We start from the raw sequence: 22,818 nt of genomic DNA, 5'->3' as shown, positions 1-22,818 counted from the left end.
GATTTCAACCTGTTAATGTTTAGCGCCTCCGCCGTTTGTTTGCTGATCGTGCTCCACGAGTTGTAAAATCTCATCGACTTTTCAAGCAAAGCGAAATGCATCTTTGGCAATAAAATTTCCGGAACGGAATCGAGCAAACCACTCATGGATTCTTTCTTACACTAGCATTCTCACCGTACACTTCACAATTTTTTTTTTTTTTTGCAACGTTTTTAGTTTTTTTACAGTAAATAAGCACTACATAGCATATCTTCAAATATTTCACAAGCTTCGAAATCAACAAAACTTTATACACGAGCAATGAAGTAGAAAGACGACACGAACAAAGAAATAAATATATATATATATAGATTGGAAAATCACCTTTTAAGCATATGTTCGTTTGAGATAACCAGGTGAGTGTTCCTCGATAGCATTCCGCGGAACAAACAGCGGAGACTTTTTATATAACCTAATATATTACGAAATTTTGCAGCATCACCCTAAAAAGAATTACAAACTTAGCAAACGAAAATAGTCATCATCTCTTTTATGTATTCTTGGGAAAGTAGTGTGCCAAATACTGAAAACATATTTTTAGTGAAAACATTCGCCATCGCCTATAAAAAGTTTGTACGCATCAATTTTATAGCTACACTTAAATTCTTATTGATGTTATCGTGAATTTGGTGCAGAAGAACTCGTTCTATTTATATATTTCTTGCGGTTGTGTCAAGTCAATATTCTTATGACACATAAATAAAATAATTGTAGGGTTTTAAAAAAAAAAATGTTTATTAAAATTATTCTATATAAGTATATTACGTTTTTGTTTGTATCGCCAAAATTTTCATGACCTACATCACTTGTCGTATAGGATATGTTAAGCTTGCGTGGATGTGCAATGTATCATATAACAAAAAAGATCGGCTGTGCTCACTCATGCCCATAGTCCTACAGCTTCAGGGTTGTTATGAATCCCGTCACCTTCTTACATTCGTAGCGCCATACGGTATTATGAAATATTCGCCAAGTACCTGTTATCTGATTCTGTAATTGGCCTTGGCTTTATACATGACATGATTGGACTCTGCTTCCAACGGTTTGCTGTTTTTTTCTGCGTCCATTGCGATAGCAGCCTCTTGACCTGGCAACTTGCGGTATGTTTCCAAACCTATCAAAGACCTTTCGGCTTCTCTGCTGGGTAAGCAACCAGTCAGCCTATTCGTTGCCTTCGACACGAGCATGTCCATCGTTGTTTAAGTTGAGAATGTAATTAGGTCGATTTTTTTCCCAAGCCACAGGAGTGCACTTTATTAAAGGCAATGACACTTTGTATCGTGTTAACTGCTTAGTGCCGACAGAAAATGAAGAAGGAACAAATGAGTCTCTGTAATACGTGAATTCGTCAGGTCGATTGTTCAAAATAGGAGAAGAAGCATAGAGTGATAAGAAATGAAACTGATAGGAGACCTTCTTAAAGAACAGCAAAAGAAGACATGCACAGCTATTTTCGACACCGACAAGAGAGTTTAAGAGACCCAATGAAGTATATGTACTTCTATCATGGCCAAATAGTGAAGCGATTTAAGAATGCCCGCCTGTCTGCTGTATACATTTTCCTGGCGGGTAAAATGAATCTATCGGTTTCAAATCAACTAAAGGACGCACATGTTATAGTACCTTTGTTTTTCAGTTGGCGAGGGGAGGAGAAATGCGTTTTGCTCATAACCCACCAACATTAGATAAAACTGTAACAATTTGAATCTATATTTTATAGGCGATGCTATAGTACTTGCACAAAAATGGGATAAGTTGGTCCCTTCGACCCTTTATAACATATCCTTTATAACGTTCAAAAGCAAGCTCCGAAAATCCCATAGTGTATATGCATAGTTGTCTAGTGTCAAGCTCGTCACGCACCTAGATATCGAAATTAACAAAACAATTTGAAAATAATCCAAATCGGTCAGGGTACACGTCGATAATGTAGCAAAAATTGGGAACACCTCCACTTCTCGTGTTTTTGCCATTTACTCATAAATTAAAACAGACACAAGGTATGGATTTTCACTTTCCTTCTATAAAAAGAGTAAAAAATCAGCCACGCCCATCCAATATTATAGAGTAGGTAAATAAAGTTTTTTTTTTTTTTTTTTTTTTTACTATGATTATGGCGACGGGTATAAAAGATTCGATCATAATCGAATATAATTTTTTCTATAATTCATTTATTTACGATTAATTTTCTCTTTCACTTGCAGTTTTCAAAACACAACAGTTATGTAAATTTTGCTTTGCACAAAATTACTTTGAAAACAATTTTGAAGATCGCTCGTGACCAAATTGATACAATATATTTTCACGTATAACAAACGAATGGTTAAATAACGTCAGCATCGCATACGAAGCGGAAGTGTAAAGAAATATTAAGGTAAGTAGTTTAACCGAAAGCGAATACGAAAATTTCCAAGTTGGGAAATTCATAATTTAGATAATTAAGGAGAAAAAGCGTAAGAATTTATAATTTCTTAATTTTTGAAGAGCTTAAGAGAGGTCAGATCATTTAAACGGATAAAATTTGATTGAGAATTATATGTGAGATATGAGAAAAGATTTAATTTATTTGAAATGCTCAAGTTCACTAATGCTCAATGCCATTAATGTAGCGATTTTTTACTTAACACTAGAACCACCGAGTACGTTATTTCGACCCTTTTTAATTTTCAATCTTTAAAAAAATGGTTATAAAGCATATAATGTTCCAAAATTTGTTGAGGACTTCTCTTTATATGGAAAGATCTCTAAATGCCTATAGTCACTTTTTTACCAGCTGGAGATGCCGATGACAAAAATCTATTTCTACCGAAAGGGATCATTTTGATTCCATATCATTGTCGACTTGCCACAGTCGTAAAAATGATGATAGGAATCTGAAGTTTGGGATAGGTATTCCTTGATCGATTAGGAAGATTAGATGCGATTGCTTTTTGAACTCGTCCGCATTATTCAAGAAAGTGGAACAGCCTCGGAAAAATGCCCACATCTTTTTCATATTCCCGTAAAGATATTTTTTAAAACTTGAAACCTAAATATTTGTCAGGATCACTTTGGTTGTCAGTCCCGAAATAGTCACGATCGGTTTATTAATATATAAACTTAATTCCAATTTATTTTTAATTCAGTAAATTCGAAACAAAATTTCATTGTTAACTGCGGGCGAACTAGTGACCCTTTTCCCCGGTTTCAAGTTAATCATCCAAGACGTCTTTACACGACCGAATGTTATAGATGAAAATATGAAAGAGTTCTTTGTTTTGAGGTTATTTTAGTTTCTCATTTATGGTGGGCGTGTAAGTAGGCAGATCACAAATCATTTTTCCAACATTTGGATGAATTTAATCGATCAATAGATGTTCATATCAAATTTCACTTTTCTGCCTTAAATTCACGACTGTGGCAAGTTGTGTCCAAGGGGCCAAAATGATGCCTTCTGTTAGATACAACGTTGGTAGTTCTAGTGTTAAACTCTCTTAAACCAACAAACTATTTTCAAGTTTCAAGTTGATTTGAAAGTATAAACAAAAACCATTGCTTACTTCTCGATGTTACCAACTTAGTAGCCAAGTTAATATACTACCATTGTTTGCCTGATACAAAAAAAACAAAAAAGGAAAACATTTCCATTCACACCAAACATTTCCAGATAGATACAAACAAATTTTAATTGAAAAATTATATTTAAATCATGCAGAAAATTGAGGTCAAATATTTATGAACATTGAATAAGAAGAAGAGAGTCGATCGTTGTATCTTGTATTGTGAATATTGAATATACATAAATAAACTTTTCCATTACTTTATTTAACGGAACGATATTGCATTTTACTTTTTATAATTTATGCCAATATTAAAACTTTATTGATTTGTTTTCTTTCATCAAGTATGCAGTTTCATGATTTACAAAATGATATTTTAATTTTAATTCATAATATCTCGCTGTTTTTACTAATGCCCCACCTATTTGGCTTAACTAAATGAGATTCAAGCTTCGCGAGTCAAGTCTCACATTCGTCTCAGTGTAATCGACAATTTTGGTGTCAACAGGTGTCAAAACAGATACGAGAACAAAAAAAAGCTGAAATTGAGGCCAACTGACACTATCCATAATTAAACTAATTAAAGGTATCAGATATCGAAGATCAACCTTGAGAATACTGCAACTTGCATTTGTCGTATTTATTAACAAATATGCTTAACTTTCTTATGTGCCATGGAAGAACGACAAGGGCCGGCATTACATATACCATTTTAGTAAGATTGCACGAGATATCGTCGCCAGATTCTTTAATTTCACTTTTCGTACCGCCCAGAAGTATGAGAAGTTATGACTCTAAACGAGTGGGTAGCGAACGGCAGTAATATCAAAATGTTTTAAGAATAACCCTATCACATTTCATTCCGATACTTCGTGATCTTAAAGTAAAGGTGAAAATAACCTCCTATCGCCTCGTCAGTCAAAACATTGTAGTCGAGCAAGGTCAACTATCTTGTCATAAAATATGAAAAAAAGTTCTTCTCATGGCATATTTTTCACGGGAGTAGGGGAGTGTGGGTTAGCTGATGTTGTACAAATTTAGCTAAATTGATTTTCTTGCCAACGATTTTATACTTTTCCATCAATTTTTGTTATAAAATATTAAAAACTTGACTTTGTGGCTATGTCAGCACTCACCTTTAATAACACTCCTTACATGCAGAGGGTTCCCAGAAGAGATCTACGTAGATCAAAAATATAACAGTTAGCTTATAATAATATAATTTAAAAAAAATATTAAAAATTAAACCATTCTTCCATATGAAATGGATGAGGGGTATGCTTGTCAAACCGTTTGCAACATCCAGGGGAAAAGATCAAAGACCTTATAAAGTGAATATATTTTTGACTAACATCAAATTCTGAATCGATTCAAACATGTCCGTCTGTCCATATGTCCGTCTGGCTGTCTGCCTGTTTGTGTAACGTCGCTGTAAACATTCTTCTGGCCGCACAAATTGAACTACAAAAATGAATTTTTGTTACACAGAAACAAGCTTCAAAAACCCCGTAACATGTGTGAAATCTTGGCCAGCTTAAAATTTGATATGCACTTAAGCATGTCCGTCTGATCGCCTGTTCATCTCAACATCTGAACATTTGCCCAACCATGCAGTATCTGTGGTAAATATTTTCGTGGCCAGAATAAAGAAGAAATCGCTTACAAATTTGCAAAAGAAAGCGAAAATAATCTAAAACGACGCCTAAAGCGTCCACAGGCCTCTGCAACATCGAATATCATAGAGAATGAAAACTTAGTTATATATCTTCTTTTTAGTTTTTTTAAGGCAACGACGATGGGTATAAAAAATTCGGTGACGACTAAATATAATTTTTTTATTTGTTTTTTTATAAGAAATTTTTGTAAAAAGACAAAGTTCAAAAACTGGCCGTTCAACCCAAATTTTCGTCTACGAAAATACTATTTTCTTCAATCAATTTTTGCAGAAAAATATTAAAACTTAAAGATTTTTTCCATACAACAAAGTATAACTTTTTACGGGGAATAGTTCTAAAAGCGATGTATGTTCAGCAACGTTCGTTCTTGGGCCAAAACAGTGCATCAAATTATATCGAAATGTTTGAAAATTCCGCTTTGTAGAATGAAAGCAAAAATATGTATAGGCAGACAATCGAAGGACAAGCGGCCAGAATTGTTTAAATTAATTAGTAAAAGATCGTCTGAATAAAAAACGAGTTCTTCTAAATGTTGCATATATCCACACGAATTTAATCTATCCCTACCATAAGCGGTGTGAGCTATAAAAATAGCAAACTGAGTAGAAACATGAAGATATTTCACAGCCACCAAGTGACAGATGCGGAGCTCTTTTCGTAAAAGTTAAATAAACTAAAATGATGAAAAGAAAAAAACAACTTGTAAATATAACTCAAAACATGTGTCTCGCATAAGTAAATGAAAACTAGTGAAGAACAAGTAAGAAAATTATATTCGGTCATGACCGAATGTTTTATAGCCATCACTGTGATCCTAAAAAGAAGGAAAGGAATTACATTTTTGTACTTTGCAATAGAGGATGGGTGCGGCTGATTTTTCCATTTTCAGAATGAAAGTGGAAGTTCATATGGTGTAGGTGTTGCACTTCATGGGTTAAAAGTAAAAAGCCCGGAAAACAAAAGTATTCACAGTTGTTGTTATGTAAGCATGCGGGCGTGTTGTAGGCGGGTCCTTTGAAAAGTTGGCTGCTTTTCAAATTCTACTATAAGTTTTGCAGGCGATATCTTCCTTCTTGCGAACGGGAGAGTGTTTGCCACAGACATTACTTAGGTGCGCAGACGGATCTATAGGGACAGATTAATGAACGAACACGTTTAAGGACGCGTTCCGAGTTTTAAAGTGACAAAGAAATTATATAATTTATGAAATCTTATGAAATCTCATTTTCTTAAAGAAAATGAATTTATAGCACATTATAAAATTAAGTGGGCGTGGCCCACATTTCCTATTTTTTTAGAGGTACTACGGTATCGTCTATAGAATATAAGTTCAAATTTTTATAGATTTATTTACTATAGTTTTGTGAGTAATGAGACAAAAATTTATTTTTTATTACTTTGACAAAACCGAGATGTTCTCAGTTTACGTAGTGTAGGCGTGTTCTTCGATTGGTGCGACCCATTTTCAATACTAAGCTGCGTGCTAGAACTTTCAATGTGTCTGCCGAATTTGAAGACGACAGCTTGGTTCTGCGGCCAGAAGGACAATACGCGGCCGGCCGGATGGATAGACGGCCGTATCTAAATCGGTTCAGAATCTGATGCTGATCACCTTACACTTTGTAAGTTCTTTAAAGTTTCCTTCTGGGCGCTGCAAACGTCCTGATGAACTGAATATACCACTCATTCTTCGGTAATGGGTATAAAACGAGCACAGATGCATTTCGAAAATGCTCTTATATGTGCACGTAACTGTACATTGCAGCTAAAAAAAATACTGAACCTTCTGAGAGGCAAATTTCTAATATTCCTTTATGTCAAACTACATTCATTAGGCTTAATATTTTTTAGCCGACATAACATTAAGTACGCGCAATACGTTGTCTATTAAAAGATAGAACTTTTCAATTCTGTGCAAAAGCGTTAAATAAAAAACTTAAATTATCTTTTAGCAACGAAACTATTCCCAACATTTTTAATTTGATTGCAAATATTTGTTGGAAAACTTTTTTAATATTTTTTAGTAAACTTTTGGCGGAAAAACGGCTTCTTCTGCATGTGCGCAGCGCAAAAGTTTTGCCTTGTTTCATACATCCCACATGGTGTAATAAGTTTATAAATTGCTTGTAGTGTGTAAAATACGTGCTGCATGAGAGCATCCATCAATCACCTCCAAGATAAGGTAGGGAATTTTAATGCAATTTAATGGTTTTCCGTTACTATTCTCAGCAAAACAGTTTCGAGGCTATGTTCGCCTCTTCGACTAACAAGTAAAAAGGACGTACGCTATTTCATTCTGGCTTTGTCTGGTCGCTCCCGCCTAGATCGTCGCATTCACAGATCGTCGAGTCTTTAAGGTGCATTGTTTTAAGAATCATAGGCGCTGTGCCTAATTTATTGACAGTGACTGCGGGTATTAGGAGTTGCAATAAAAACCCTTTAAAATCTCTTCTCTTCTTTACCTGTCGCCGGCTAAGGATGAGGTTTTTATAGAGATGATTTGCCGTTCACTGTACAAAAAGATGCGAGTCAGCGGCACCGTAAAAAATATCATCGGTCCATCAATCTGCACCTTGCACTTTGTTTCCTTTGCTTGGCTTAAATGTTAACTTGAATGTTCAAAAACGACGTGAGTTAAATCTCAAATTGTCTGAAAATTCGATTTTCCGAACATAGTTCCGCAGTGGTGTTCCTTTAACTTCAAACTTTAAATGCATTTTTCTCGAAATAATTTCTAGGTACATTCAATTTTGAACTGTAGGTTGATCGTAGGATTTTTTTAATAGACCAAAAAAAAGGTCAATGCCGCTGCAGAAAAATTTCAAATTTCTTTCTGAATGGATTTAAGCATGCCCTCATGTCTTCTATCTGTGTACTGCCCATAAAACAGACTGAGACTTTCAAGATATTTTGAAGAAATTTGGCATTTTCGCATCAAACGCTTTTGAGAATGAACTGATTCGGACCATTTTTGCATCTACTCTGAAAAAGTTTTCCGCCTGGAAAAATCGGCACAAAACAGTTTTCTGGCATACCAAATTAATGTAAGTAATTTGGATCGAGTTGGACAATTTTTTGAACCCATTCCCTGTATAAACGTTCTCGCAATAGATAAGTATTTGTCACGAAAACGGTTCTAGAATAGGAATTTGATTAAAAAATTGATGTTATTTCGTTTTGGTTCCCATCATGTAGTTCGCGCATCCCTTCTCTGTGAAGAAAACGCAAAAGTCGATATAGTAACTATATGATGAAAGAAAGTGAAAAAATAACTACATTAAAAGTGTAGGACGTTGGTTCACGTTGTTGGTACACATTCCCCCCCTCCCTTCCATCGAAGAGCTCTTCTGAAAATTAAATAAATAAATAAAATATAACATTTAATATTTATATTTAATGAAAATATGTAGAGACCAGTATAAGCGAAGTGGTGTAAAGCATTCAAAGGGCGGCATTATATGGCGTTATAAAGTTTTAGTTTGTTTATGTAAACGTATGATTATTAAGAATATAACACGTTTGATGTATATATAATCAATGTTAAAGTAATAAAACATTTTATCTCAATTTTCCATATAGTTGGCAAATTGTAGGGTAGTCTATGGGAGAGAGGAGGAAACAGTTACGATAGTGCTTTTACGTGACTTTATTGACTAGGTCAGTGGTGTTGAGAGAGCATTCTGTGAAAATGTAGTGAGAATAAAGTCAAGAGAGTAATAAACCAAATGTTGCTGCAACATTCTGTCAACATGTTGAGATACGATTTTCTTTTTCCTCTTCATTAAACATATATACAATGATTATAAACAAGATAAATAGAGGGGAGTATCTTAGCATAGTATATCTCATAGGGTTTGATATGATTTGAATCTGCGATTAACTTGTTGCATATTTTCTGGGATATGTAATAATGCTATTAATAGTCTTCATACATATTATTGCAAGATTTCAAACAATAAGAAACCAAATGAAATAAATTGATTTCAATACAAATAAAAAGAATTGTTAAGTTGTAAAACGAAAGATACTTCTCTTCCGGTTACGCTATAATTTTTATTTATTAACAACAATTCATAACAAATTCAATCCCTTAAGCAATAGCGATTCTTATGTCGCATTAAAAATGTAAACATTTTTTTAATGTCAATGTCAAATCCTAGACAATGTCAAATCCTAGACAATGATAAAGGCTATAATTATTATTTATATAAATCGCCATGAAAAAAGGGATTGAAAGAAAAATTTCTAATAATTTCTTTTAATTTCTTATCATAAATTTTTACGAAGAATCCAATTGAAATATTCGCACGTTCTCTCCATCATTTCTTCGTCAATGACAACTCAATTAAAGCAATTTTCATAAAAAACAAGAAAATGCAAGACAAAGAACTTAAGAAGGCCAGCGGAAACTGAGCGCGCATAGGAATCGCTAATTAAAGTGACTTTCGCAGCATGGCATTTTTTAAAGTATTTCAAGTATCTGTGACAGAGGTAGACGAGTGTCGGAGGTCAAGTAAATGGTGTGGTATACTTGCCTGACTGTTTGTAAACGCTTTTTGATTTTAGTTAGTACACTCGCTTATATTTATTGCAATTTGAATCTCGTCGGTTCAGTTTGGATATTTAATCCGAAGTTTGCCTAATAATATTTCCTTTTTCCAGTTAGAACAGTTAGGAATCATTTCTTAACTGCTGCATTGTGTATATCGCTTGAAACCTTATTACTTGGCTTTTTTTGTCTCATATAACAAGAATTGCTTTCGATGGCGACATTTACTTGCACCATAACCTCTCCTAAGCATCCGAAAAGTAAATGATTCCGTATCGTAATAGTTTAAAACAAAAGCATAGAGTTTGGTTGGCTTACTTTCAGAGTCCATGTGTTCTGTTTGGCATTTGGAGTATGATTGATATTTAAACTAACCACCAGCATGCAGTTGTGCGGAGCGTCTAAAGTCATGGTTTACTGAGCGTTGTGCTAGAGACACGAGATTTCTCAAATCTCGTATTACAAATTTATGGAAATCTTGAAAACTATATAGGTTCTAACAGCATGACTAGAATTGACTTAGGCGTGGTGCTATTGGGAGTACCATTTTAAATTCTATTTAAAATTTTCAATCTCTTTTAGAATCTTTCACATTCTTTTTCAATTCAGGTTTACATAGACTACAAGGGACGTCTTACATGGTAGTGATAGAGGCCATCAAGTGGTTTTTATAGCGTATTCCTAAGCGTTTTAGACTTTGGTAAAGGCTTTTATACAATTCATGATGGACTAAACAGTACAAAGCTTCAACTCTAAAAAATTTATTGGAAACTATGAGAATTATTTCAAGAAAAAGAAAAGAAAATATTTTGTGCATAGGATAAAAGGTAGAAGAAACTGTGCCTGCTTCCTTCAATAGGCTAAGTGCCAAGGTTTTCAAAAATTTATAATAATTTTGAAAATTTCAAAAGTTTAAAGCGCTTGCTTGACATACAACAATTTATATCATGTTACTCAACAACTACGAAATGTTAATCCTGGTTGTATGTAATCCTCTTGAAGTATATTTATAGTTAAAGAATGTGATAATATCTACTGTGATATTGTATTGACACAGCTGTTCCAACTTTTCAGTAAAACATAATTGCTTTCATTTCGAAAGCGAAGCATTCATTTAAACGCAAGGAAACCTTGCAAGTAATGGATATGCTTGTAGTAAACGATTCCGTTTAAGTTAAACAAAATAAATTTCTTATTGAAATGTTTCATTAAATTTATCATGGAATCATGCATTGATGCATATTTCTATGTATTGTAAGGATTCATTTCTCTACTCGTATTGATATCTGCGCATGTCATCATAAAAGCAATTCTCCTTGACCTTGACGCAAATCAAATAAAAAAAATAAAAAAAAAAAAATGTCATTGGGTTATTGAGAAATTCAGTTTTTCTATACAGCATCTCTTTTCTAAAAATAAATAAATGATTCAGAACTAAATAAAATAAACGATAGACTGGATAGATAGAAAAAGGTTTCAGGGCTTTTTTTCATAAAAAAGTATTTGTTTGCTTTTTTTGAGGTTATGTTGGGATATTGCTTCGAATTTTGTTTTTTTTTTTTTTTAAAGTCAAATAAATTATCATTGATTTCATTGTAGAATATTAATATTTTGGAATAAGTCTGTCTTTCAGTTCAATGGCTTCGGCTACCATTTATAGACAAAAATTTTTCGCCATCAGCTCAGATATAGCGACATTTACGTTCAATATCAAGGGCAACTGGCGTATGACGCGAGGTGATGAAGGCAAAGTCCGCTGCTTTTCATTTCATTAAAAAAGAATTCCCTTGAAATTTTCTATGCCTACAGCCTTTTCCTAATGGTTTTAAACTACTTGTGGCAAAGTCCCTCAGGACGGCCAAAAAGTTCTTATTCATATATTAGAATTTTTTTTTTAATCTCTCACGCTTGTTCTAAGGGCAACACTGTAGCTCAAGAGTGGATGTCCAAAATGTACATTTTTTTGGTATTAAAACTATGTGATGCTTTTATATCTTGCATAAAGATATACGAGAGGTTGTTGTATTGACAGCCACAAGTGGGTCTTTTGAATATTCATGCGTACATGAATATGCAGCAAAGAAAAGATAGGGTCGCTGGTAACTCTGACATGTTCTTCGTTGCTTGAGAATGTTTTTTTTTTTTTTTTTGTTTTCATTGATACTAAGGGGAGATGGTGTTGTTAATAATAAACAATCCCCAGCAAAGAGTTCATAATGCCTGGAGAGTTCAGGGTGCTGCCGCGCATAAAACAAACAACAACACACATCGGTAGTGTATTGAGACGTTGCAACATTCAATGCCTTTGTTGAGAGTTCAGCACTTTACGCCAGCAGTGAAACAAATTTTCTGCAACACTTCAGTATGCATAATCGGATCTGAAATACTGACGTATAGTGTGTGCAGCTTATGTAAAAAATTTAAAAATTTTTTCTTTATCGATACGCGAGGAATGTGCATTTAAAACTTAGTACTAAACGTTGCATTTTTTTAACATTATTGTGATTAAATTTAAACGCACGCTTTAAACTCATAAACTATTCTTTAAATCGTATGCGTAGAACTATTGTAATGTAATGTAATTTTATGTAACACAACTTGTGCTTTTTGGTTTTTTTTTTTATGTAAATCGCTTATACGTGTGTGTGTGTGTTTGTGTGTGTTCTCGAACCTTACTTTTATGAATACCTAAGTCTTCCGCAGACACCGGATAACTTTTTACATCAGCAAAAACATTTGTATATGCGGTAGTATGTGTATATGTTGCGTTGCTATTCTGGTCAATTATTGATTTTTTTACACCACACTTTAAACTTCAACTTTAACTCTCTGGAAAAAAGAAGTAAAGTGAAGGCTTAGAGCAAAATGTTGTTTCTTTGTCATTTCGCAGCGAAGAAGAAAAGAAAATCCATCAATAAAAGGTAAATGTTTTCCTTTTTCAATTATTTCTATGCGAGAAAAGTTTTTCATTCTTCAGTTAAAAAATATGCAAAAAAAAAAAAATATATTTCCTCTCCAAGCTGGTAAGAAGTAATCTCCACTTTTAAAAAAAGCCGATCTTAGATACATACGGCACTCCATCAATTTTCGTTAATTATTAACTAAGTGATGGATTGACTCAGTGGGAAAGTATTGGGTCTCTTTGAATACGAATGACTTAGAATAGAAAGGAAGAAGAGACAAATATGGAAGCAGGGAAAAGATAGTGCGATTTGCTTAATATAACATAAAATTAGTTTAAATGTTATAGTTGGATCATAGCCGACTTGAAGTGCTCTAAGCTACACCAGTTAAGATAGTTTTTTGTTTACTTCCGTCATAATATATCAGATAACTTGGGAGGGGTCAGGTAAAACGAAAACATCTGAAAATTAGGCCTCCATCACAATTTTGCAGTGATATTCGTCAAGAAAATATTCTTCTTCTTCTTTGTGCAAGAAACCTTCTTTTTTGTGGGAGAGGTCCAAGAACTAGTATGATTCCATTCAGTTTTACAGAATATTAGTTTCTATTTCCATAAACTACTGCTCTTATAAGGACTTCTCCAGAAGTATGCCCTAAAACGGGTGTTTTCAAAAACACTCGTTCGTGGGCGAAAATATCTCAGTGCATCAAAATTTATTAAAATCTATCGAATATTGGGATGTGCAAGGCATTGCACGGAGAGACAGATAGGCATGTTTACATAGATTAAGAAAATATTTCTGAATCGAGTGGTTTAACAAAAGGTGGATTTATCCCGTATTCCTCTAACTGTTGCATACGTCCCAGTGAACCTATAACAAGCCTCACCACATGTGGTATAGCACACAAAATGGCGTTCAAGTGTGTGATGCCTAAGGCTTGATGTCGATAATTACAGCTATGAAGATGAATCACCGTAATAACAGGGACGTGGGTCATATCCCCGATTGTTCTTAGAAATTTTCTGCCATGTCTCCTATGTCAGTTGAGATAAGCTCCTCAGGTGATGAGACAGAAATATTTCGTATTAATTTATACCCGGCCTAGCTCTTCGGTCTCAGAACAAAGCAGTTTCTTTGGCGGCTTAATCTTGGTGGTCTTGGCAGCTTCTGCAGAGATCCTTATGGAGAACGCCCACTCTCACATGAACATGAACGCCGAAGTTGTACACACATAGAGATTTCGAATTCCAACAACCGCATTTGGTTTGCGCTGGGGAGGTACATCCAAGATATTACTCCTCTCGTTCGTTGAAGTTACGTGGTTTCACAAGCAAAATGAAATAATATTAACTTAACCGATCATATGTCAGTAATGAGTCAGAGCCAACCTTTGATTCTGGGCGGCTTCGCGTGGCACAACGAAACCGTTTTTGTATAGTCTGCTGCTCGGTAATAAAACTCAAGCCAAATACGCTACTAATAGGTCGCGCGGTAGTCCAAGGTAAGACTTGCTCTCCTACCATCCCATCTTCAAGCGAGTTATTTTCAAAAAAGTTGTTCACATATTTAGAGCTTGCGGTGATTTCTTTAAACAGGCGTAATGTGGATCTTTGCAACAAAAAAAAAAAAGAAGAAAAACCCCAGCAAACTAATAAGCTAGTGCTAAATAATAAGCTATTAAAATTGACAATATTTTTAACTACAAATTTCATCCTTGCCAACCTAATGTATAGATTCATTGTTTCAACCACTGCCCCTACAAATGGCCTGGGTATGAATTTTTCTTTCATTCAAACTTGCTCCGATGTTTTTAAACCCTTATGAAGGGGTTCTAAATTCGGGATACGTATATTCCACTATGCGAACACACACTTGCATATTTCTCAAATTGTGTGTACTGTTCCGGATAGTCGTAAAGATACGGGAAATATTACAATGCCTCAGAGTCCAGATGCAAGCTGCAGCGAGTCAAAAATTGCTGAAAAAATTCAATTGGAATTGTTGCCAAATTCTAGACCTCTAAATACGCCAATTCAATATTCAGTATCAATGTTCCCTTTTAATAGCCGTGACCATAATCTGTTCGCAACAGCTGCTTAAAAGGGAAGACGGAAGAACTTACATTACTGAGTAGAAGTGCCTGAAAATGACCTTTTTCAGTAAGGGATATCTAACATAAATTGTTGGTAACATTTCTCTTCTTCTTTTTCTTTGAACCATATAGCTTCTGATTTGATTCGAATAAGTAAGAGAATCAAAATGTTCTTAAAAGTTAAGTGAAAATGTTTTGCAATTGCAAGCTTCTTATTAACTTTTCATGAAATTGACTGAAAAATGTAAAATTTTCTTCATTACCAAACGAAAAAGTGTAGAAAGAAAGTAAAGTTAAACTCAATACAATAATAGTAGCATTGAAATCCAAGCTATAAAGCGAAGGAAAGTTTAATTCGCTACTTTTTCTCGTCTTTACAAGATTATTATAATATACGTGTAATGTGTACAAAAATGTACAAGTATATGTGCATGCGTAAATTAATTTATCTAAGAAATATTGAGCTTATAAAAAATTTCTTCGCTTAATTGCAATGCCCGTAAACTATATACAGATTGATGGTGAAGGCTCAATATTTTTTAGGTAACCTAATATATAATGATTATACACTTTAACGTTTTACATACTTTTCCCAGCTATTCACTCAGGCACACATATGAGTTAATTTTGTTTAAATTTGAAAACAAAACATAAACAGAAATCATATAAAATTTCATTAAAGTCATGTCTGCGTAATGTCTCTTTTGTTTGCGGATATAATCCACAACGAGCGACTGAATAAATGGTTAATTATTATGATTAGATTAAGGGGAATGAAAAGTTGAAAGATTTTTCGCTCGATGTTTTCAAGTTTTTTTAGATGTGAACTTTACGGGTGTCGTGTGGACGGACAATCACTTATAATTCATTCATTTTGATTAGATTTTATCAACTCTCTTAATAATCTTTTGTTCTTCATGTTGTTTGTCTAGTGCGATTATTCTTGCTGCAGGTGAACAGAATAAAAGAAATATATATTTAATTGCAAAAGAAACAAAAAAAAAAAAAAAAAATAAATAAATAAATAAATAAAAAAATATCTTTACAAAAACATCTCGCTACAGCAATAAATTCACATTATATTATGGCTTTTGGGAAAACACAACCAGAGAGAAGTAATACAAACGAATTTTCATTCGGCTTAGAACGAATACATTGATACCCATTATTATATCGTGTGTGTGTGTGTGTGTGTGTGTGTGTGTGTGTGTGTGTGTGTTATGATCATCCATCATGAAACTGAAACAAATCCGATTGTATGATAAGCGTAACAGGTTCTGCAGACATAAGTGGGATATAGCATGTAGATGTTATCGCACGTAAGATAACATAGGTAATGCCAAGTATACATAACAGAATCGCAGATATAGTTCTATTAATTTATGGATCAAGTTACTTCATTTTTCATTTTGCTTTGACGAAGAAAAAAATAAAATCTTGATAATTTTAAAAATTGTTGTTTCCAACAACCCCGCGAAGATAGCGTTTCGATAAACCGGCATAAATTTCCACATTGATATCACCATTTAAACTAGCAAAGGAAATGTGTGTAGGCTACAAGGTCCTGGAGGCTTTTTTTTAAACACTACAAGCAGTCGAAAAACGCAATAAAGTCTTGTGATGCATATGTAGAAATGCGGCAACGAGCTGATCTTCATGCTAGTGCGAACACGGATTGTCAATAGCTCATGAAAGGATCTAATTTCATGGGCTACATTCATTCAGTTACGGGGCATACTTATTGACAGAGGCTCTCTTTCCTGCTCTCCTGCCCATAATTCTTCCTAACCATCACACATGTACCACATATATAGAAAACTCCTTCGATCAGTTCAGGATGAGGTCCTCCGCTGATATAAAAAGAAAAGAAAAGGGACATTGTAAGGGCCAACATTTGTTCAAATGTTCGCTCTGCTATTCTGATAAGTATCCGCTTCGAATTTCTACTGAGATTATTGCAAGCAATTGGCCGGAATTTTCTGATCTTAGCTTAGCTTATTATCCTTTCAGTCCAAGGAAAAACATATTGTGATATGTCTTATGTCCGGCTTTTAAATTTATAAATAATATAAATGATTTTTTCATTATGACGGACTGGGGGACGAACGAGATGACGAAATAAATATAAGCTTGTCTTAAAGTAATGGGCATTAAAACCACATAAATAAATGCATAGCAGAAATAGAAGCAAACTGCACTTTATTATTATTAATTACTATGAACGTGTTGGTGTACTAATCAGAGCGCAGTGTAAATGGTAAAATGTAAACAAATCATGAAATTTATTATACCCACAACTTATAAGAAGAAGTTATATTAAGTTCTCCTCTGTCACGTGTAACATTCAGATTTCTACGATTTTTTGATTAAATTGCTGCAATGAATATAATTTTAATCGAATCTCTCTAATTATCTGTTAGCGTAAATCGATAATGGGCCTACTCTCCTCCTAATAGTTGGAGATTGAACGGAATTATTCTTTCAGATTATTTGCGTTAATAACCTACGAATTGTAGCTGGACACATTGGGTTAAATTTTACTACGAATTTCTGTGAAAAAGTTGAAACGCAAACAATCAACAGTAAGACGTAGACAAATGCTTATTTAAAATGCGTATCAAACTTGTGTGTACATTATTTATCTTTTACATTAACCAAACGAAGCTTTCGGTGCTTAACTACTATTGTTTAACTAAATTTTTTTTGATAAAAATTACTTGGATTTATTTTCATCTTTATGTATTTTATTTAATGAGCAACTGGTTTTAACATGATTGCACTTTTCTAATCATTCGCTAACCATATTGCAATGATTATATGCAAAATTTTTATAGCATAACCCCAGGCTCTTGATTTTAATGCGTGCTAGTAAACATGGCCTTTTTAACTATGAAATAATGATTTCTTTTATATGATAATTCTAGTAAAAAAGAGATCTCGACATGGTCTCTCCATTCTCTTCTTCCTTTTTACTAAGCCCTCGTCTATCCTGGTTTGGAAGATTTATTTCATAGGGGATTGCAACATATTTGCCAAGGAAATCGATAACTATCTGCCGCCTCTTAAAGTGTTGCCAAAAACTGGGAAATTATTCGTAGCTGCTATGGCCAGTTTATATAGCATTACAGCAAATATCATTCCCAGTTGCTTCTCGCACATCTCTTAATTACCTGGAGTGCCGCATGGCTCTAGCAGCTTGGGTATAAAACGCGTCTTTGAAATTTTATTTTTTTTTTTATATAAAAGGAAAGATAATGGAATAATAATAGTTGGGGAACCTATTAAGTATGTATTTAAGCATTAATAAAGAAATTATCCTTAAGAAATACTAAAACATGTTAAAACTGCAGCCGTCCTTGTAACACACATTTGACTTAAGAGGCGCGGCGCGTCAATCTCTAGTTAGTGCTTCGTGCCTATAAATAGTAGAATATGTAGGGCTTAACTTTTATCTGGCAGTCGAGCATTTGAATGAAAAATATCAATTTCCACCAAGTTCCACCAAAAGAAAGAAGAAGAAATGAAAAAAATATCCCATAAGAGCTTCTTCATAAAATGTTATTTTAAAAATGTTGTCAAAAATTCGAGTGCAAGAAACAAGTGAAAACTCTACGAATTTTGTTATGGGCCCTGTGGGGCCCGCATTCTGAGAAAAACACTTTTTCAATATAAAAATTTTTTTTTTCTTTAATTTTTGCTGTAAGTTTGCAACCCCAGGACAGTTTACCTTTCCATGTTAAAACATTCTCCATTTCACTTTATGTGCCACATACAACCAATAAAAAACATTTTTATAGACGAATTCATAATTAACGTTAACACTTTAATCTTAAATTTTTAATTACTTAACGAAAAGACAGAGACTCTTGAAATTACTCTAAACGCTCTTCAACGTTCGTTTGTGTTTGATGTTTTTGTACGGAAATGGTTTTAAATGAGTATAAACACTTTCTAAATATATCCGCCAATCGATTAAAAAAAGTTAGAAAGCAACAGGTAAGACATTAGTCTTTTGGTGCGCAGCACATGGATTGATTTGACGCAAGTGGTTCGTTTGGAGAGCTTGGGGAACAGCTTGAAACGTCAAGTTAATAAAACAAAAAAAATACATTTTCTGAAAAATCTAGAATGGCGTTACTTCTTAAATGAGATCTTGAGATCGTGTTGATTTTCTACCTATTTTTCGAGTATTGTTGTGTAGACAACTATTTAATCATATCACGTAAACTTGAAGAGAAAAAATTTAACTGAAATGGAAAAAATATTGTAAGCGAAGCTGTGCCGTATCTAAGCAAGGAAGCAAGGTTTTTGATCTCTAAAATGTAAATAAGCGAGAATGATGCCATCTCTCTGAGATCGCCAAGCCATTAGATCATATCGAAAGAAGTTTGCAAAATTTCATAGAGAATTTTTTGATTTCGTAAAAATTCTTTGCCTTCATATGCAAAAATGCACCCGAAGTAACTTACGAATTTTCATAGCAAGCACTGTTTTCACTATAGTGTTTCTCGCCGCCGTACAAGAAAATCATAACTTGAGCGGTTCTCAGTTAGACCGCAACGGTATTAAGTAATACTGAAAGCTTTGATAAAAACGAAAATTTGTCGGAATTAGTTTGCGAGATTTTGTATCGAATGTTCAGGTTTCCAATAACTGAAACTGCAACGGGAGTAGTTTGCGAAATTTCGTTTAATGATTTTGGAGTCGCCTTAATTTTATTCAGATCAGTAATGCTACGCCATCCAAAGAAAGCAAATAAAATGCAACGAAACGTACGAGTTCGCTTACGGGAATGCCTACATACAAAATTTCATAATCTTACGAGGAATTTTTCGAAACGTAGTTACCAAAAAGGTATTACTTTAATGGGCAAAATGTAAATAATTTCGCGTCATGTCTCGCAGTGAACACTTGCGTAATAAGCAAGCATAAATTTCTACTCCCACCTAAGCGAACTACGCAGATATCTTCGAATCTGTTGGGATTGCATGGCAAAGCTGTTGACAGAGTTTAATAGGCTTACGTCTTTATGATTACGTCTATTACTATAATAGGATATATTGCGTTGACTTTCTCCTTCCGTATGTAACTGTTGTACGCACTCATCTGGGTATTCATAGCGCATATTTTATTTATTTTCCATTTTTCAATTCATCCACATACAAATTAACTGAATTACGGTATTAATAACAACTAAACAAACAACAATAATGCAACATTCAAAATCATGAAACGTAACCCAAAGTAGTTAAATCTATAACTATAAGCGCATGTTTCTGTGCAATGTAATTAAACAAAACATAGCGCCATCCTATCTCTTTACATCGAGTTTTGAGACTTTATTTACATAGCGGTCAGTAATAGACTAATCATCCATTTATTGGTTATTCTCATCAAGATATAACATTGTCAATAAATGAACCCTTAAAGGAGTTGATTTTATACCAAGTATAGAATCAGATATATTAATCAGGTTGTGAACCTTGTTTACACTAATACCAAGAGCCCTAAGTGGGATAAATAACTCATAATTTCTTTTACATTGGCTAAGCTTTAACAACTGGTAACTTCTAAAAGGTTCGAATGGGAGCATTAATGTAAATTTCACTCAAAATTGCTTTCGAGTCGAGAATCCCATTGATCAATTTTAGCAAGAAGGAGAACCCAAGTGGGTTATGGTTTGAGTAATAATCTATCTTCATACAGCGAGAGTATTACAAGAGGGTCCCATTGCAAATTCCTTAACGCCATCCAAAAAGTACCGATTTGATCGCATTCACATAGCTTTGATAGTACGTAGGCCATACCTCCGCTCCATATTCCAATATTGATCTAACTAACAACGTATACAGGCTCTTCGTAATATATGGGTCATTGAATTCACAAGCCCAGCACTTAATGAATCCCAATGTGGATCTTGCTTTTTTCATTCTGGACGAAACATATATGAAACCGTGATTAAACCGTGCTTCTCCATCAAAAAGCACTCCTACACCATAATTCATATCTGTGTCCTCCAATTTGTATGCATTTTTGATTTGTATGCGTTTAACACGCTGTCTATCTTGAAAACGTCATTTTCTTACATTTACCCAACGCTAAGTCATTAACCGAACACCAAATAATTAAATTATACAGACCAACTTGAAGGGTTCTATATGGTTTCACATCATCTGTGTACATTAAAATGATTATCATTAGCGATACCGTGTAAGAGATCATTTATAAAATTTACAAATAGAATAGGTCCCGAGGAGCTCCTGACATTGCTTTGTCACACTATAGGATCTATTAAAGAGTTATGAGCTGATCCACTTTACAAGGTATAGGGGAAACCTATGGATTGCAGCTTAGAAACCAGTAACTTGTGGTTTATTCGATCAAAAGTCCATATACATAGCGTTCATTTGGGCGCCTCTAGATACAAAGCAGAGGTGATAAGGATTCTCTGGCATAACAAATGCCAAATGCAAAAGTACGACTTACAACAATTTCCGGTATATGTGCAAAAGCAATGTCCTAGATACGAGAATTACAATTTGGAACGTTAGTATACCATTACAGGCCCAAGTTTAGAATCTCATGAGTAAACGTATTTGGACATTCAGATGAGGCAACCGGATTGTTAAACCCATTTCCATCATCAACACGCTAAGCTACAAACGGCAAATTGAAATCACTTAGAACAAATATTACATCAGTATGTGTGGAAGTCTCAACTACTTCCCGAAGAGACCTTGCATGTCTCATGAAAACATCCCAATTAGAATTATGAGGAATATATGAACAGGTTAATATTAAATAATAGCTCCCGATTATTACTCGTGTAGCCCGGAGGGGACGGCAGTTCAAGTCGGTTTAACGAGAATTCCAACGGAACCGGTATTGAAACACCCCTCAGTCTCTACGGCCAAACCAATCTCTCCTGTGCACCTGGATTAGACAAAAAACCGAACGAACAGAGATCTGGTTGAAGCCACAAAGTTAACTAACTTCACCCATTATTAAGCTTCAAATCACTTACGCTGAAAATAACCCCGATCGTGTTCGAACACTATGGACTTTGCCAATAACAATAATATGACGCCTTTGTTGTTTGCAATGAGGTTTGCAATTTTATCGTGGAAAGACGCACACCTCGGTATTGTGAAATCATCTAAGCTTTTTCATCGAAATAATTGTTCGCGTATACTTTTAAGAAAATCATTTTCTCAAATGAGGTTCATTTTCATTTTAATGGTATTCTCGCTTTGGGTGTGGGGTCAAACCAAACATTCTTTGCGGAAGTGACATTTTCATGTGAATTTTGAAGTTATAGCGTAATTGATTTTTATTTCTTCGAAAATCAGATCGGAGATCCTGTTATCGCGAATGGATAGTTCATTGTTCGTTCGATGTTCTGAAGTGAGTTGAAAAATATTGATTTAAACAACTTCTGCTTCCAAGAAGACATACACAAGCTACGGCAATTGACTTGTTACGTGATAACTGTTGTAATGCTTTCTACTCTTCATATATTAAAACGAACATTGAATTAGCTCTTTCTCTCTCTCTCTCTCTCTCTCTCTCTCTCTCTCTCTCTCTCTCTCGTTCTCTCCCCCTCTCCCCCACTCCCCCCTCACTCTCGGCAAGCTTAGGCCGGATTTAATGAACAATGTGATCGAAAATTGCATTCGCCGGATTCATTCCCTTAAGGGGACCATTTGAATAGTGTTGTTAACTGCATCAACTATTCTTCGAAATATTGCTTTTACTTCAGACCTTTTTTTTACTAAAAGAATATCGTATCGTATCATTTTCTTATTGGAGTACCCTGTCCATGTACATAGAAAAAAATGAGTGCTTGCTATCAAGAGCATCCAAGATTCGCTCCATACATATGAATTTAGCATATGTGGATTTTTTTTTTTTAATTTTAAAGAATTATCTTAAATACATTTTACAAAGTTTACCAAGTGAAGGCGCCAAGTTTTCTTATAAAGCATGCGAGTTATGTGCTGTCTATAGATCTACTTTA

The 22,818-nt window shown here is 34.3% G+C and overlaps 1 protein-coding gene across 6 annotated transcripts in view; it reads left to right on the top strand.

Moving 5' to 3' along the window:
• The window catches only part of LOC119636137 (probable serine/threonine-protein kinase DDB_G0282963), a 94,146-nt gene that overhangs the window by 21,551 nt on the left and 49,777 nt on the right, over positions 1–22,818 (top strand). For 3 of the 6 annotated variants that reach the window (XM_038031313.1, XM_038031311.1, XM_038031312.1), the window contains one exon: positions 2,244–2,413. The exons of 1 other annotated variant lie outside the window; for it this stretch is intronic. Coding sequence is in view for 2 of the 5 variants with exons in the window: in XM_038031315.1 (XP_037887243.1) it covers positions 12,669–12,724 (56 nt within the window). In the remaining 3 variants the exon portion in view is untranslated. Of the gene's footprint in view, positions 1–2,243; positions 2,414–12,426; positions 12,725–22,818 lie in introns of those variants that run through there. 2 more of the 6 variants (XM_038031315.1, XM_038031310.1) reach the window with 2 other exon arrangements.

This window comes from Glossina fuscipes, unplaced genomic scaffold, assembly GCF_014805625.2.
Source record: "Glossina fuscipes isolate IAEA_lab_2018 unplaced genomic scaffold, Yale_Gfus_2 28, whole genome shotgun sequence".
NCBI classification, from domain to species: Eukaryota; Metazoa; Arthropoda; class Insecta; order Diptera; family Glossinidae; genus Glossina; species Glossina fuscipes.
The sequence above is the reverse complement of the archived record's forward strand: the minus strand, read 5'-3'. Positions and strand labels throughout refer to the sequence as shown.